This window comes from Ruditapes philippinarum, unplaced genomic scaffold, assembly GCF_026571515.1.
Source record: "Ruditapes philippinarum isolate M1 unplaced genomic scaffold, ASM2657151v2 ctg2441_1_1_1_1, whole genome shotgun sequence".
Lineage (NCBI taxonomy): Eukaryota > Metazoa > Mollusca > Bivalvia > Venerida > Veneridae > Ruditapes > Ruditapes philippinarum.
The window spans coordinates 279,596-298,705 of NW_026863907.1; the positions used below are offsets into that span (position 1 = coordinate 279,596).

General features: G+C 31.8%; 1 protein-coding gene across 1 annotated transcript; it reads right to left on the bottom strand.

Annotated features, from left to right (window-relative positions):
* Nucleotides 1–3,143: 3,143 nt before the first annotated feature.
* LOC132723777 (histone acetyltransferase KAT7-like) lies at nt 3,144–18,188 on the bottom strand. Its single transcript, XM_060708560.1, has 13 exons — nt 18,032–18,188; nt 14,591–14,675; nt 13,170–13,769; nt 11,549–11,631; nt 10,823–10,909; nt 10,202–10,408; nt 8,967–9,164; nt 8,272–8,361; nt 7,305–7,445; nt 6,618–6,711; nt 5,689–5,835; nt 4,868–4,974; nt 3,144–4,020 (listed from the first exon to the last, which is right to left on the bottom strand). Exons 1-13 carry the CDS (start codon nt 18,044–18,046, stop codon nt 3,895–3,897), a joined length of 1,980 nt encoding a protein of 659 aa, XP_060564543.1. The 5' UTR covers nt 18,047–18,188; the 3' UTR covers nt 3,144–3,894.
* Between the last annotated feature and the right edge of the window lie 922 nt (nt 18,189–19,110).

Consider the following 19,110-nt stretch of genomic DNA (forward strand, 5'->3'; position numbering starts at 1 on the left):
TTTCCATACCACTTGATTAAAATAAACGCTGTATTCATAGAAGAAACTTGAATATCCAATATATATATATAGATATATATATATTTTTTATCTACATGTATATATATTTTTTTAACAACATAAACATCTTTTGAATATGATTTTTAAAATGAAGATAAAGATTTTTTCTCATGCTAACGATCCTCAATAAAAACAAGAAGAAACTTTCATTAGACATTCCTAACTTGTTTCAACACTTTAGATGATTTTAGGTGATTTAATAATAATAATAATAATACAACAACAATATTAAAATATAACAACTTATAGTTTAATATGAATTCATTTATATTTAACTTCATGTAAAGCAAAGAGTTCTAACATTACAAACTTACATAGTGATGATGGTTGAAGATTTATGACTAATTGAAAATGGTATTATCTACAGTAATGTAATAATACTGTAGAACTGGTTATATTCGCATAAAGATTATTTTTCACTAATATTTGCTGATCAATTTCTTCACAAATTCATAGTTATTCCAAATAAATACATATGCCCAAATTGTGAATATCTTAATCTATTCAGCCTCACAGAATTTTAAATATAAACTTGAAAATAAATTAAGCACACCCGGCCTCAATTTTGACATGACCACAACAACTATAAATTTTTAAATTTTATTTGGGAAATGGTTTGAACCACCTGTAGTCAACCTGCAACAACTTGAACAAGCTCTACACCAAGAATGGCAAAATTTACCTCAAAATCGTATTAGAAGCCTTACTGGTACATGTAGTATGAGGAGAAGGGTTGAGGCTATCATCCGGGCATGTGGCGGTTACACACGTTTTTAAAAATTTGGATACAAAATGTCATTTTACACCACGCAATCCCGGGTGTGATTAACTTATTTCCAGGTGTATATAATAATGACAAAAATTAATGAATTTAAATTATAATGAATATGCAAATATAGCAAAACACATTTTTTTGGAGAAAACAAAACAAAACAAAAATACCCCTGAAATTTTTACAATGCAAATTTAAATCATTCTACAGTATTTAACAGTGATGTAATGTGAAAATCATAATTAAATATAATGAAATGATAAAAGTGAAAGTTGTAAGGATGCAGCAAATTCAAAAATGGGCAATCATTCAAAACTTATGACATGAACAGTTATTGTAAATTCATGTTGATGCATATATATTTGCAGATAGTTACAACTTTTCTACATTTACCTTAAAAATGAAAACATTTATTCTTCTTTAAAAAGAACATACATTTACAGTGATTTTTCACCTTATATAAAAGAGGCCTTGCAAATATGAATTTTCTTTAAAATCATGCCATTTCCCCAAAAATCCAAAGTTACGCCTGTCTTTTTTTCTTCCCAATACAACAATTTTAGCGCCAAATCTTTCCAAAATCAATAGGCTACAGCCTATTCCGAATAAAAGGAAAAATCACTGCTTTATTTTAAATATAAGGTAGAATCATTTTAGTTGTTTATCATTTGAAGACAAGTCTGTCCAGGATCTACTCTGTTGGTAGCGCCAATTTTGAAAACCCCTTAACCTTTGAATGGACTGTTCCAAATTCAAAGCTGGGCTAATTCATTACACAAATTTGGGAAGTTAAACCAAATAAGTTGATATAATGGGAAACTGAAGTACAGAAAAATCTTAAGTTATAAATACCAGTATCTATACAGTTGAAAATTTATTGGAACACAAAATATATATACCTGTGACAAAGTAAGAAGATGATATAAAGAAATTAAATTTGAAATTAGCATAAATGTTGTGTACAAATTGAAAAAATTAAATTCTGCATTTACTTCTAGAAAGCTAAATATTATACAATAAAGTTTCTATAACTTAATCAATGAATGTTACAAATCAGGCTGTAAAATATACATGTACACTTATATAAATTACACCAAAATCATTAAAATATTTTAAGGACTCAAAACTGGTCCCAAAAAAAAAACAATAATCAAACTTGACATAGAATTTTGACAGTTTCTATGGTTACAATCAGGAAGCCAGACAAAGATTTAATATGATAATGTTACCACTTCAGCGTTTCAAAAGCTTCAAATATTTCATTTTTTACTCTTTTGGTTTGGTTTTACATCGCATCAACACAATGCAAGTCATATGGCAACTTTCTAGCTTTATTGGTAGAGGAAGACCTCAGGTACCCTTCTGTGCATAATTCAGACACAAACGGGCACCTGAGTAAAACCATGGATGTTCTGTTAGCTAGCTGGAAAGCTTCCTCACATGAAAGAATCAGAATCTGAACCCACAACAGTGACAGGCAAGTCGTTTGAAGTCAACGACGTCCGCCATTCGACAAAGGACGCTCAAAATAAATATTTCATTTGACAACCTCGGCAACTTCAGCCTAATCATTTATTTATTAAGTTGTGCAACAAACATTCAAAACAAAATTTTGTAAACACAAGTTGAAACTACAATATGGCATAAATTGTTAACAACAATATTTCATTTGATAACCTAGATATTTTTTGACAGATCATTTATTTATTAAGTTATGCAACAAACATTCAACCAAAATTATAAACACAATTTGAGAAACACAATCATATGGCATAAATTGTGACAAAGATCTTCATTAATTTTAATGGAGAAAAGTTTTATGCTTAAGCAAAGCAGAAAATTATAAAAAATCTGATAAAATATAGGGGAAAAAATTCATAAATTATCAGGAATAATAATAATAATAATCGGGACAAAAGAAATAAGAGCATTGCAAAAGTTGGGCAATATACGCCCGAATGCAAGTTTGTTTTAGTAATTAATCTTTCAAATGGAGAAAAGATCCATTCTGAATAATTATATTTAATAAGTTTCAAAAATATTTGAAGAAAATTTGAGAAAAAGCAGTAGAATATTACAGTCAAGTATGGACTATATTCTATTCTTTATAGCATGTTAACCTCCCTTTTATATACTGCAGACTTATAGACAATCACTGCACAGTTATCTCCCTTTGATATAATACTTAACTGAATGACCGTGGCCTGGATATGAAAAAGCTGTAACTTGCATTTTGCAAATCATTTCAATATGATTACCATTTTTGCAGGGCGTACACATATTTTGAAATTCATACCAAGTAACAGGGTGGACATAAATTTTTGAAATTCATACCAAATGACAGAAGCTCAAGCCAGCGCTCTGCTTCTACCCTTTACAGTGGAGCTTTAGCTTTCATCAGTCAGTTTAAAAATTTAGAGTGAACACAAAACTATTAATGAGCAGACTGCCAAATGCATAGCATTATCATCCAAATTGCTTTTAAGATTTCTGTTTTGAATGGCAATTTTGCAACAATTGTATAAATAGTAGGAAATCTGAAGGGTCAGCTTAAATAAAACACCTCTATAGATTATATAAGAAACTCTATGACGGGGCAATGTAAAGGATATTTTGTTTTACAGTCGTATCATTATTGACATTGCAGCATCGATACATATTCTTAAATTACGTCACTCATACACAACTACATAAAACCATATATCAAAATGCATCACTATGATTACCCTAGTGAATTATAAATCCATAATTTGTCAATCTGTCCATTATTTCCTAAAAACTGTACTTGAAAACTGAAAACATGTCTGTTTATATCAAAATGAACATTTCGGGAAAGCATTTGCTGACCCATTTCTATGAACTTTGCTCACAAATATAGATGAAGTCATATCCGCAAAACTTATCTAAAAACAACATAAAAATTTGCTGCATTGGATTTCACAAGTATTTGTTCCAAATTGTCTACATTGCACATGAACCTCTTTTTAAATGTCACTTAGTACCAAAAAGAGCGCATCTAATTTTTGTGTGTAATGAATCACGATACATTGATGGTCGAGTCCCTATATTTGTGCTGTATTCTGCGAGGAACGCTTGTTGTGTGGCGTCCATTTGAGATTGTTTGGGTCTATCATCTTAATATCTACTGGACGTTTTGACACTTTCTCCAAATAGTCATCTATCAGATCCTGTAATATAACAACATATGTACTAAAATGCTCATACAAAGGTACTTCAATATTCATATGAATATACTAAAATACTCATACAATGGTACTTCAATATTCATATGAAGATACTTCAATATTCATACAAATGTACTTCAATATTCATATGAAGATACTTCAATATTCATACAAAGGTATTTCAATATTCATATGAAGATACTTCAATATTCATACAAAGGTACTTCAATATCCATGTGAAGGTACTTCAATATTCATACAAAGGTACTTCAATATTCATATGAATATACTAAAATACTCATACAAAGGTACTTCAATATTCATATAAAGTTACTTCAATATTCATACAAAGGTTCTTCAATATTCATATGAGAATACTAAAATATTCATACAATGGTACTTGTACATTTATACAAATATACTTGAAAATTCATACAAAGATACTTAAATATTCATTCACTATTGAGAACACATAAAATCACCTTGCTTTAATCTACAAAGCAAATCTCAAAATTTATTTACATAACACAAGTGGTTTGACTTATGTTTAACGCATAACTGCATTGTTTAAGCTATGCATGATGTCTATTAAACCCTTAGCACCCTTGATATCTTAAACGGTTTAATATCTTGAACGGTCTATTCAGTCCTTCAATCTGAACAAAACCATTCATCACTTTCAGGGAAAATCTCAAAATATGTGCCGACTGAATATAGTGAACAGTGCATACAATGATCAGACTGCATGGATGTGCCAGCTGATCTTGGTCTGCACTGGTCTCAAGGGCCCAATATTTTGCCACCAGCAGGCAAGTTGTTAATGTATAATACATGTACGTCATTGTTTTACCTGTCTTTTAAGTACGAGATGTTTCCCTTTCCAGTATTTCAGCATACCCAGTGCCTGTAATGTGCTAACTATATCATTAGCATTGATGGCTGTTTCCTGACTCACATCTGAAACACAAGGTTTACACTCATATCATATAAAACTTCAATAATATCCTCTAATTACTGTCTTAGAGAAAAATGTCATATCAATAATAATGAGTAGTGTATTTAAATCATTTGAACAGGACTGCTAATTGCTAGCATATTGTTGTTTTTCCTGCCTAATTAATCCGTTATCCGTTTAAAAATCTTTCATGGTTTGGTTTTACGTCACACCAACACAGTTTAGGTCCTATGGCAACTTTCCAGCTTTACTGGTTAAGGAAGACCTCTGTTGCCCTTCCATGAATTTCAGGCATGAAAGGGCACCTGAGTAGAACCACTTACATTCTGTAAGCTAGCTGGATAGCTTCCTCACATGAAGGATTTAAAAGTCCCTGTCAGATTCGAACACACAGTGCTGAAGGACAAGTTGTTTGAAATCAACGGCCTTAAACATTTGGCCACAGATGCACTTTACATCATTTTTAAGGGAAATTTCAAAACAAGTACTACCTGAATAGCAAACAGTGCAGATCATGATCTGATAGATAAATATTTTGAGCAAAGCATGAATATAACAAAAGCCTTGCAAGGGTAACATAGCAGACAAGTGGCCCAACGTTTCTGCATAATGACTGAATTTGATTACAATTTTACCAAAGTTTAAGGCAATGCAAGAAACAGCTTACCAGATGTATAACAAGTATGACATCTCTTTGAATATATAACAATGCATACCTTTGATACAGAATTCCGACCCTGAAAATTTCTGTAGATACTCGAGTAAAACTTCTTTCCAGTAACTTCTATAACTTAACAAGCCAAGGTCGGACAGTGGTCGTTCAGGAGATCCAATTTTGTTCTCTACCTTACTTAATAAATAACCTGTATAAACACAATACACATGAAGCATAATGATCACTAGCTTATTCTTTAAAGCAAATATTCAAGTATTTTTTAAAAGAGTTAATTTATACTAATTGCCTAACTAAAATATGTTTAAAACAGCTTATGGTTTTGGTTTCTGCTAAGTTTGAGAAATATTTGAATAAATCGAAGAAAAAAATAAATCTTTTTTTTAAAGTAATATTTTTACATAGTTTACCAATTCTATACATATGTGAAAAGTATTGATAAATGTTTCATGTAGTGTAAAATAGTAATTTAACAATGATTTTAAAAAAAGAATATTTGTGGGTTTTTTGTGTGATATATATTTCATAGAGTGAACATCAAGTACATTTTCAAAAGTGGCATAGCCTTTAGTGAAAATATAACATTTGGTGTTTAAGCTAGAAATACAATCTGATATTTCATACAAAACTACAAAACAAAATGAGTGCTCTATTTATTTCAGGCTCTTTGAATGGATTTAAGCCATACTGACTAATTTTTGTCACATAAATCATGCCTTTTCTTTTTTGATGTCATAATATTATGACATCACAATATGCATTTTAATAAATAGTTCTGTACATTTTATTGAACCATGTTAAAACTTAACATAATGTATCCAAATGTTTAATCACATTTTAATATAATTCAGCTACAGTGAAATTAAATTTCGATTATCTTGCAATGAAAATATCAATAAATAATTTTTCTGTCCACCTCAAAAGAATGTAATTAGACACTATAATCCAAATAACACAATGTTAAACACTTACTAAAGTCTATCAACATTTTACCAAAACCTTTCCTCATGTACTGTGGTAACGTCAAGATACATGACACATTGTAGTTCAAGAAGGAATTCTTCTCCTAAAAGAAAGGAAATTTTTTTTTTTGTTAATTTATTTATCCTTAAATTCAGTTTATAAAACTTATACATAATGACACTGATAAAAAAAACTTCATTAAGTATGTTGACTGGATCAAATTACTGTAAATAATTCCAAATATTTATCAAATGTCATCCAACACATAATGTAACAAACACTTATGTGAAATGGGAAAATTAAAAAAAAATCACACTGATTAACACTGATTAAACATGTATACATGTAAGTATATAGCTTAAATTGTATATTTTAAAATATTTTTACAAAATTTATGGATGGTAACATTATGTTGCCTCTATACAATTATGGTTTTTCACGAAAGAGTTTAACACATAATGTCTCTGTTGATTAACACAGACTTATATTCTACATTACACTAACTGTTAACAAAATAAAAATGTTCCAGAACAAAATATAAGGCTGCTATTTTAACAACAAGGGCTTTTAACCATTTATCAGTACTAACATGCATGCACAATTCAAACTTCACTCAGCTATTTTTGGATTTATTTTTTATATTTTCCCTAATCTACAGACAGCAGCTAGCTAGCTTATACAGCTTTAATGTCTCACCTTGGAGAAGTAACCGAGTATATGACAACCATGTGTATCATTTTCTGTCATCACATAAAACAGGAATGGCTCAACATCAAAATATAGTGTCTTGTGATCTAAAAATAACTTGGCCAGCAAGCATAGATTCTGACAATATACCTGAAAAACAAAACAATGAATCACTAATATGACTTTACTATTCCCGTAACTTACTCAATTCTTAAAATGGACCTCACCAGCTTCTATTTTTGAACTTGTTCATTATCAGTTTTGGAGATATAAAATAAAAAATTCAGACACCAGTATAGAGCCTGGTCAGAGTGCATTTAGGTCTGGCTGACCTGACTCTTAGTCTATCCTGCTAGCAAGAGCAAATCAATTTGGCTTTCAACAAGGTAAGGGTTATCAAAGTTGAAAGAGACCTAATTTTTCGCTAATGTGAAAACTGAATTTTTTTTTCATATAAAATTCACTAAAATGGACAAAAGTTAGGACAATAATTCCAGTTTACTGAGGTTCCTGGTTTACTATGGATTTAGGTCTAAAGAATGTTTACTCACTCAATATAATGGAATTATAACTTCTTATACACCTTTAAGATTTCTGAAAAGTTACCATAGTAAAGAAATACAAAGACCAGGTTCCATTTCCTGGAATACAACACTACATATTAATAGTCTCAAGTGTAAAACTGTCAAACATAGAGATGGACTTTCTGTGTTAAATTTAAAAATAATTTTTTTTCAAATCTGACGAATATTTTGAGAAAATCCAAAATTAATCTATCTTTTAATCTATCAGAAATGACAAAAATTGATATGAATAAAGCTTAACATGTCTGGTATAACCATTCAACAGTCTTAAACAATATCACCCTTTGTCATTTTGCATCTATTTAAAAATTCATATAAGGTTTGAAGAGCATCAGCAAAATATGCAATGCCTAATATTTACAGAGTTAAACTTTACCAGCTATTAAACAAACCTTGTTTTTCTTTCCATCCACTTCAAACACAGAAATGTTATTTTTTCTGTAAATCTCATCTCCTGGAGGGTGTCTCCATACACATTTAGCCTGTAAAAACAAAATACTTTATACATATTTAGCCTGAAAAGGATATAATTACTTCATACACATTTAGCCTGTCAAACATTTAACCTCTTTAGAGTTAGAAAATTCCTCTTGTCTGCTTGCATTTTCCAGTAGAACCTGCGTTATGACATGTACAAAAACCTAGTTTGCTTGTTCAACAGGTCATGTGGAAAATCAAAGAAGTAGATGACCCACTGGAATGGTTATTATCAAAATGTTTACATTTCACTACGGAAACGGAAACCAAGCAGATATTATGAGTTATGTATAGCATGTGCGCTGTATAAACTGCACAACAGGTGCATTAAATTCATGTTCCTTTATTTATTAAGAGTATTAAGGGCCGGCAAACCTGATTTTTACTTACTTGCCCATTTTTATCTGGAGCATTTCTTAACTTGTCTGTATACTATCTGTATAGTCAATCCTAGAAAGTTTTCACCTGCCCGTTCAGGCTGACGGACAACTTGGGCAATTGGGACAATTGATTTTGGCGCCCCTGAGTATTAAACACACGAGCATATTTACAAACTTTCCCTAGTATAACAGAGAATACACTCTACAGTAAATTAACTCTTTACTCTTACCACATGTCTTCTCAATATGGTTGCTGTTTTCATATACTTCAAACAGAATTCACACAGGTAGATTTTAGGCAGACGAGCATACTCGTCGGGATACGGGCTGGAGTACCACGTTGACATCTCATATCGACCGATCTCCAATTTCTTTATTCGATACTCCTGGTTGTCAAACCTCTGATAATGGACGCTCATCTCATGTTCCTATATTTAACATCATGTTTTATTAAATAGATGTATAACAACAATGAACAAAGATATTTTTTACATATCATCAAAACTGACTATTTATTTTGTTCGTATTTTTGATTTTTACACTAAATTTATTATCTAAGACATTGTTTGGTCATATTTCAGCAGTGGATCCATCCATTGGACTATACTGAATATTTTAGTAACCAGTTATTACCAATGTCTCCCAAAGTGACAAACTACTAACCTCACATGATATCTAAAATAGCAGTTAATAACCAATGACCATTAAACTCAATGTTTGAGAATAACTATCACTTAGATAATCTCCTCGCCTGAGGATCAAATAGAGAATCTGGATTACTAATCCTATGGTATGAAGGTGGAATATTCAATAATGGTACTTTACTAATGTAAAGGAAGTCTCTCATTACAAAAGTTCGGGAAGATTCTAGTTTCTACAGTCACAGAAAGACGCAGTAATCTTCGACAATTATCTGTGTTAGTTCTGCGCATAGATCTAAATGAGTGTTTATCACCTGTGCCAAAAGATTACATAATCACTGTAGATATACCAGCTTTAGAGCTGAACAATTAATATCTTTTTGACCTTAACATTCATTAGACATAAGGTGTGACACATTCAATTTAAATGATTTTAAACTTTTATCATTGAAAATAGTACTAAACCAGACAAGAATAATACACACACACTGTACTATACACTGTTTTGTTTTCATACCCTGATCTGACAATTTTTGGTAATACCACGGCCGTCGTTCCACCTAGCTGTTTTTTCTGGATAACAACCCAGTAAAAATACAAATTTCTCAACAAGTGACCATACAACTAATCCCGAACTATTTTTGAATCAGCAGTGAGAGACAAATGACCATGCTACAGCTACAATATCTGAGATCAAATGTCACATGGAAATTTAGCCTCTCCCGAGGGTCAAACCAGTAGTCCCTAGATTATAAATAAAATGCTCTTCCAATTAAACAAAGCAGACAGACTTTGATCTGCAACATTATCACAATTATGCTTACTCTCTGTTCACATGCTCTAGCCTGGGCATCGTAAAATAGTTTTAGATCGTATTCTGAGGCTAAACCATTTAGTAACGGTTGTCTGGACTTCTCATATTTGTCTGAATGTTCTTTATGTGATGCCTTGATTTCATCGGTCTCCTCTGGAATGTTCTTCCTTGCCTTCTCTATTATTTCTAATTTAGCTTTCTGATCATCATTAGCATGCTGTAACAAAGATAAGATGCTAGAGCTACTTTGACTTTAGCATATGATACATTTGAAACAAGATATGCTACAGCAACAAGATATGCTACAGCTACATTGACTTTAGCATGTGATATATTACCAAACAGAAGATGTTAGAGCTGTTTTAACTTTAACATATGATACTTAAAGTTGAAGTTAAACAGTTAACTTGAGCATGTGAACGATAAACCTGCATGTAAATACAATAAAAATATCTCCTACAACTAAAGAGGTTTCTGATGATAAAAGTTAATAAGCATGGAAGGTAGCTGGACAATTCACTCATATACTTATGTAAATAGAGTGGCATAATAGCGTAACATGATTAAACAATACACTGTGTGAAAAACATCAAATCTTAATTAAACACTAAGAAAAAGTTCAATCTTTTACCTGTCTGCGTAGACCCTTTCTATCTGTGAGTGAATTAATGAAGAGTTGTCTTTCATCAGCAGATTTCTGTCTGTCATCATATCTGTCCTGTATTCAAATCAACCATTAATACTTAAATATCTTAAGTACTTAAATATCACCTATTCTAACACATTTTTTATTCCTGTATATCGGCAATCGGTCAACTTATAATGGCCTTCTTGTTTAATTATCCAGTAATTATCAATTTCTCTGCAAATGACTGGATAATTAACCAGTAATTATCAATTATCAATTTCTCTGCAATGACTGGATAATTAACCAGTAATTATCAATTTCTCTGCAAATGACTGGATAATTAACCAGTAATAAATTAATTTCTTTGCAAATGACTTTCAGTTTCCTTTTATACCAGTAGCACAAATTTTGGATGAAAATAGCAGCAGTGGCAAAATTAATTGTCTGTATTGCCCAGGTTGTCGTACAGCCTGTATTTTTCCAACATTTTCTTTATAAGTATCATACAGACAAGTGAAGAAATGCTTCAACAGGTTAAACTGAAAAGAAAGTCAAAATCAGATTTTGCCGGCCCTGTAATATTCAACATAGCTGAAATTCCCCCCCCCCCCCCAAAACACCCATTATAGTTCCAAAATACAAGTTCCAACACAAATTAAAACTGGTCATACAACTTTCTAGTTAAATTAGTTTTTAGATCCAATTGGAAATTAAATAATAAGCACTTACCTTACATTCCTGTGCTGTTGTATTATGATATAGAGGACATGCAGACAATGTCCTGTGTGATTCATGTTTTCCTGTAAGATGACCTACAAATGACAAAATAAATAATAAAGGCATTTATAGTCATAACAAGTTTGCATTTAAGGTAATTTAACAGGGTTCATACAGACCATCCAGGACAAAATTCAAGGAGTTTTCAAGGACTTTTCAAGGACTTTTTTAAGTATTTCAAGGACTAAAATATGTGAAACACTGAAGACAAATATGTGTAAAAGGGCGACAATGTATGAAATAAGTGTTTTACATGCAAATACCTGTTGAAGTACTATCAAATTTATGAAGTTTTTCTAAGTGTGCAAGATTTTGCAGTAGTTACTTCAGAGGGTGGGAGTGGTATTGTCAGATTATTGTTATTGTCATCTTTATTCAAGATAGTACTTGCACCTAAACTGAAGAAGCTAGTTATATCCTGATTACATTCTCTCGCTGTTGTGAATTGTTTGTGTTTCTCACTTTAATGTGCGATTTTATAGCGCTTTCACCCATTCCTGAATCGTCTATAACCTTATCACAAGTGCTACACATCGCCTTTCTTTAATCACCCTTGAATTCTTTAATGAAAGGGTATTTTTCTACACATTTTGGCGAGAAATTACACTTCTCCAAACCGGTCCGTGAAATTTACACGTCATGAATAATTCAATCATGTATAAAAGCCGATACCCATTCCGTACCGTCTTACTATCTCGTTACGAAGTTGTTTTTTTTTTTTTTTAAGTTGATGTATATTTGAGTTTTCTTATGTTTTTTTTGTTTTTTTGGCTGCTGTTTTACTCATTTTAGTCGTTTTGTGGTACTAAATGAGGAATTCGTGGATTAGTGAACAAAATTCTCAAGTTTCCTGTAAAATTCAAGGAGTTTTCAAGGACTTTTTCCCTTTTTCATGTTCTTTAGTGAGATCAGGACTTTAGTTCCTTGAATCAGAGATTACTATGCCTATTATTTGTTACAATGGTACACAAATTAAAATCGAATGTGCTATTTCCTTTATTTCTGATGGCATGAGGTAAATAATAAGTATTCATGCATAAATAATGCCCATGCAGAAGAGAAAACATTTGTGTAAACAGATAAAATCGCACAACACTTGCCATTACTGAATATTTTCCCCCATGTGTGATTAAAAATGGCAGACAGCAACTTGCTAAGATGACCTTATGACAGCCCTGGTTAACATAAAATTGAATAAAAGCCGTCAGTAGGACAGCATACTCGACTATTCTCAGTATTTGATAGTAAAACAAGAGCTTAGATCATGAAGAATTTTTTTAAATTCAGAAAGGGACAAAATTTTCATATTTAAAATCCATGTAAGAGTTATGGGCCTTTGACAGTGGCAACCTCTCTCAAATAAGTGTGTGAAGTTTCAACCCATTCCCTTTAGTAGTTTTGGAGACACCAACTTACATGCAAAAACTTCACCAAAGTGTGACAGTGATGTCGACACTGACCCCTGGTTTAAAAGAAGACGCAAACATAGAGGGCCAGACAACCAGGTTGACAAACATCCTCAAACCAATATCTATTGTTGTGCGATGTTTATTAATAACACTTTCAAATTTACCTTTTGAATCACAACCTGGCAGAGGACATTTAGCATTTGTTTCATTATAGTCCATGGATGGTGTTGGTCGTTTATCCGCCCACTCAGCCATTGAAGGATCCTCTGGGCTCTTACTTGTAACCGACTTGCCCTTACACTTGCCTTTCCCAGCCTTACCCGCTTTTCCACATTTAGACCGATTTGTCTTCGCCTTTTCTTTCTCAATATCCCCACATTCTGAGATTGTGTCTGCACTTGTTTGTGTCTTATTTTTATCATCTGTTTCTCCAATTTCTGAACCCGTGTCTTTGTCTTTAATAACACTTTTGCTTTTGTTTATTTTTTCTGTCTTTTCAGAACCTTCAATAGACTCTTTGGTCTTACATTTTGTATTTGAGACTACTGCACTTTTGTCTTTTGATTTCGTCTCGGGAGACTCTTTAGCCTTTGATCTTGTTGTACGTGGAGTAACGGCCGATGATTCAGACTCTGCATCAGATTCAATTTCAGTATTTGGTGCTACTTCTACTGGTTCTACTGTTGACGATCCAGACAACTTTCTTTTCTTTGGCTTAGGTGCTGTAGAAATGTTGCCTGTTGGGGTACTTATGACCGGATTGACTGAAAATGAATAATTATAATTATAGTTACTTTTATAGGTAATCTTGGTATCACTGGCCTCATTTTCTGTATTACATTATTTTACACTTTATGAATATTAACTTACAAAATAACAATTCTTTCATTAAAACTAAATTAAATGTATGAAAGAATTATATCAAAGCCACTTGTTCTTTGTTCCGAAAAACATCTTGGTATATGTTCCATTGATTACATTTATAGGTTCATTAACATGAAATAATGTTACTTTGTTTCCAGAAATTTTACTAAGAAACTTATTTTTGGGTTATTTGAACATTGACCTACAAATAATAAAAGTGACAACAGTTTTATATATATATATATAGCAAAAAATGTTTTTCAGTATAAGCTTAATACATCGTCTACCAAAGTGAAAGTAATGATATGTATCAATATGTTTGAGATTCCGTAAAAATGCAACATTCAGTATAAGCTTAATACATCGTCTACCAAAGTGAAAGTAATGTTATGCATCGATATATTTGAGATTCCGTAAAAATGCATGGAAATCAAGATTATTGTTTACAGTTAATAATTTTCTCACAACTAAGAAACTACAATTTGTGTTCACCAATATTATCTAGGTTTATATACAACAACATTGTCCCTACCCGAAGTAGTTAACAATGCACACCTTTTAACAACTATTACTTAGACTATGACTCTTTTTATTTCTAAGAAATGGAAGAAAACATATTTTTTTCTTTTTTTTACATCTTTGAGCAACATTAGCTATGAATAAATTACAAAAAAATCCCTGACAATTATATGTTCATAATGTTGAAACATTTTTATAATACCTGAAGATCTTCTCGTTACTCTAATTGGAGTACTCTCCTCCTCAGACCCATCACTTTCCTCAGCTGAACTACTGTTGTCTACATACTGAAAATAGAAAAATTATGAACAGGTTACAAACATTAACAACATTAATGTATACCACGCTATGTTGCATAGCTTCAGCCAATACAAATACATTGTTCTATTTCAATTACACGTTGAATAAAAATTAAATTTCCCGTTATAATTTGTGTTTCCCACTTCTCAAATGAAGCCAAATCATTTTGTTATTCAATGTAAGTATTTATATTTTCGCTAGTATGATATAAAATAAAGTCATTGACAAATAGGGGTCGGACAATGTGATTTGACATTTATGTGGCAGTTTCACCATGTGTCAGATTAAAAGCTGAAGACCAATTTCCAAAAGCAAAATATGCTTATTTATCACAATTATTCTTTTTAAATTTTCAATGGAACTGAAATTCCAGATAAAAACTAGCATGTGTAAAGACCAAGGCCGAAATGTCCAGGAGGTGTAAAGACGGGCAGCACGAAATACCCAAATATACCCAAATACACCCAAATTTACCCAAATACACCCAAATATACAAAATATTGCCTAAATATACCCAAATATTGCGGAATTATACTAAAAATAAATGTTTTATACTAAAAAAGTGCTGTTTTAATCATGAATACAATATACACTTTCACTAAGATATAATCAAACATACCCAAATATACAGGGGGCAGGGGACCTAAAAATGAAAAATTTTGTATTTCAGTGTGACCAGAAACACAATTCCAAATATTTCAAAATCTGTTTCACAGGCAGATAACCAGTTGCAAAGCATAATTCTAGAATATATATGACAGACATTGAAGAAAATAATCGTTTGCATGCATTGCTCCTAAAAATAATGACTGACAGCAATTTAAATTTACCCCCAACCAACAAAAATCACACCTAAAATGTACCAATATAGGCAATCTTCATGAAGGTGCAGCATACTCCAGAATCCGCCCGATTCCTTTAAAAATATCAGTAACACGCAGTGCAAGCTATGGCATTTTCAGAAATGACAAATAAAGTGTCTGTCATACGTTTAGATTTTTCACAAAATTTATCTGAAATTTCTTACTTGTTTGGCGCCAACTGTCAAAGCTTGATTTTTAACTTTTTCACCTCCATTCGGAGAGTCAGAAATACATACAAAGCTACCAAAATGCTTAGTTTCGGGTAAAAACCCAAAAATATATCTCATTTCCTACACACAAACAAGAAAGAATTACAATGACAGAGAAATATCAGAAGTTATCAGTACCTTCAAAACACCATGTCTGAGTTATTAAAAAATTTGACCGGGGCCATCATTCGAATATGTCCCCTGCCCCCTTAAGATTTTTTATGTGATTCGCATTAAAGCGTTTCCTTTTATTTTCTTAAAATATGGAGTATTTCGCATTAAACGTTAACTTCGAAAAGTGAATACTGCGGTTACTTTGTATTTAATCAAATATTTAAAAAAGACCCTATTTCAGGGGAAGTAACTAGTACAATGACCATGCCTGTTATATGATTTACTTAATATCAAGTGCCAGGAACCTGTGAGATGGTTATTTTTCTGTATTCCACCTTTATTTAAATACCATAAAGTATTTTCAGAGTATTTAAAGTCTTTTGGAAGGAGATTATAGCAAGAAAAACAATATTACAGCCACAATTAATGTCCCAAAATGAATTTCACAGGAAACCAGACCCCATTCATTCTTGCATACACCTAAAAGTGCAGTAAAGATACCACTGTTGACTTATATGACATTATGTACATTTGTAACAATTAAAAGTGCTCAATTATGCATTATTATGTCAATTTGCACAATATAAAACTGTTAAATCTGGATAAATGTGCACATTCTGTGAAGTACAGTGTTTGCCAAAATTCCAAATTTTTATTACCTCCCTTGACTTGACAGTCTACTTACTCTACATAACTTGATAAATCCTACCAGTCACTTCAAATTTTGACTAACAAATGTAGAAGGAATGTTTATGGGCACATTTGGGTCAATTCCAACACATTTTATAAATTTGAAAATTTCCTTAAGGGGGCAGGGGACCTAAAAATGAAAAATTTTGTATTTCAGTGTGACCAGAAACACAATTCCAAATATTTCAAAATCTGTTTCACAGGCAGATAACCAGTTGCACAGCATTATTCAATGATATATGACATACATTGAAGAAAATAATAGTTTGCATGCATTGCTCCTTCAAAAAATGACTGACAGCAATTTATATTTACCCCCACCCAGCCAAAATCACACCTAAAATGTACCAATATAGGCAATCTTCATGAAGGTGCAGCATACTCCAGAATCCGCCCGATTCCTTTAAAAATATCAGTAACACGCAGTGCAAGCTATGGCATTTTCAGAAATGACAAATAAAGTGTCTGTCATACGTTTAGATTTTTCACAAAATTTATCTGAAATTTCTTACTTGTTTGGCGCCAACTGTCAAAGCTTGATTTTTAACTTTTTCACCTCCATTCGGAGAGTCAGAAATACATACGAAGCTACCAAAATGCTTAGTTTCGGGTAAAAACCCAAAAATATATCTCATTTCCTACACACAAACAAGAAAGAATTACAATGACAGAGAAATATCAGAAGTTATCAGTACCTTCAAAACACCATGTCTGAGTTATTAAAAAATTTGACCGGGGCCATCATTCGAATATGTCCCCTGCCCCCACATTTTCCTATCATTGTGTTTTGAACCAAAATACAGTATATGTACTCCATTAAAGCTATTTTTTAATAACATGGACATTTGTATATGATATGTAATTTCAACAAAATTACACCTTAAAAATGTAGACAACAAATATCATATCTTGAATTAAAATTGCACGTAAATTCATAAAGAACCTATATTGTAGATAAGCTGGGATGTACTCGTATGTTCCAGAGATAAGCAAATGTCACAACTTTATTTTCTTACAACATCTTTAAAACTGCCCATTTCAACGGAAATTATGAATGAAAGCTTTAGCAGGCTAAGTCATATTATTTTATAAATATTTATTTATTTCTCATTATAATCTATATTTTATACAAACAAAAATAAATATTGCTATATTTGGGTATATTTGGGTATTTCGTGCCGCCGTGTAAAGACCAAGGCCGAAACGTCCAGGAGGTGTAAAGTCCACTAGGTATGTAAAAGAACCAAGGGGTCTACAACCAAGAACTAGGGACTGGTTCCATAATTCCCCTTATATCTCATAGCTGTCTCTAAGGTGATTAGTTTACAGTCATGTCTTCGTCACCGCGAGGGTTTGACAATAATGGAAGATAGACAGATTTATTGTTAGCCTGTAGTGGGTGGGGAGAAATATTCATAAATTTGTTTCCGCTATCATCACTAACACCAATGCCAAAAGGGACATTACCTTCCGTTTCGCCATTCCTTAACTTCAGACTATGTGACCTTTTTTATATATTGTGGAACTCCTAAAACAACAAAACAAGATAAACGATTAAAGGCGCAAAATCAATTATTATGACCGGTTTAAAAGGTTACTTCCGCTTTCACTGTAGAAAGCGACCTCTATCGGCTAAAGCAAAAGGCATAGTCTAAAAGAAGACGTATTAGCGAACAATGTAAACATATAAGGATCACTTTCGACGTTACACGTACTTTTTAAAACGGGTATTACTAGACACCGGAAAGGGCCTCTTTCCGCGGAAAGGACTCGTCGTGACCGGAAAGGGTCAATTTTATTCTCATTAATGGCATTTTTCAAAACATTTCAATCAATATAATTACAATTTATTGAAACAAATACATATCTGAATAAATTGATTTTTTTTTAAAAAAAATCGATATGATTTTGAGAAAAAAATCAATCAGCCCTAAAACCGCACTGACGGAAAGGACTTTACATGATCGGAAAGGGCTGCATACCTTCGTTGTACATACTGCATTTTTGAAAGATTTCAATAAACATAATGACAAATAAATATAGAAAATACACATATATCTTACATTAAAAATGGTTTAGATTTCGTACGAAATTCGGCCAGTCTTAATTAACTGATCGGAAATGACTTAATAAGAGTGAAAGGAAAGGGCCGACTATTTTTTAATAGTGGGAATATTTGAAATATTTCATAGAATGTTATTAACATCATTCGTAATAACTTATTATTTATGTATATTTAGGATATAGATAGACACCGAAAATAATCCAATTTCGCGATAAATAAGATCGATGCCACGAAAATACGATTAATTTTTGATACAGTGCAAATATCTGTTTAAATGTTTTTGTTAATTATGTATATATATGCTTTCTTTGAACGATTTTACAGCAAACTTAATTTACAGACAAAAATAAATTGAAAAAGTGAAGTTTGTGCATACAAAGATTGCCGAGTAATATTTATCTGTGGTTAAACCAAAATAAATGCGGGTCTACGAAAATAAGATATACATTTAATATACTGCTTTTTTAATGATTATGTTAAT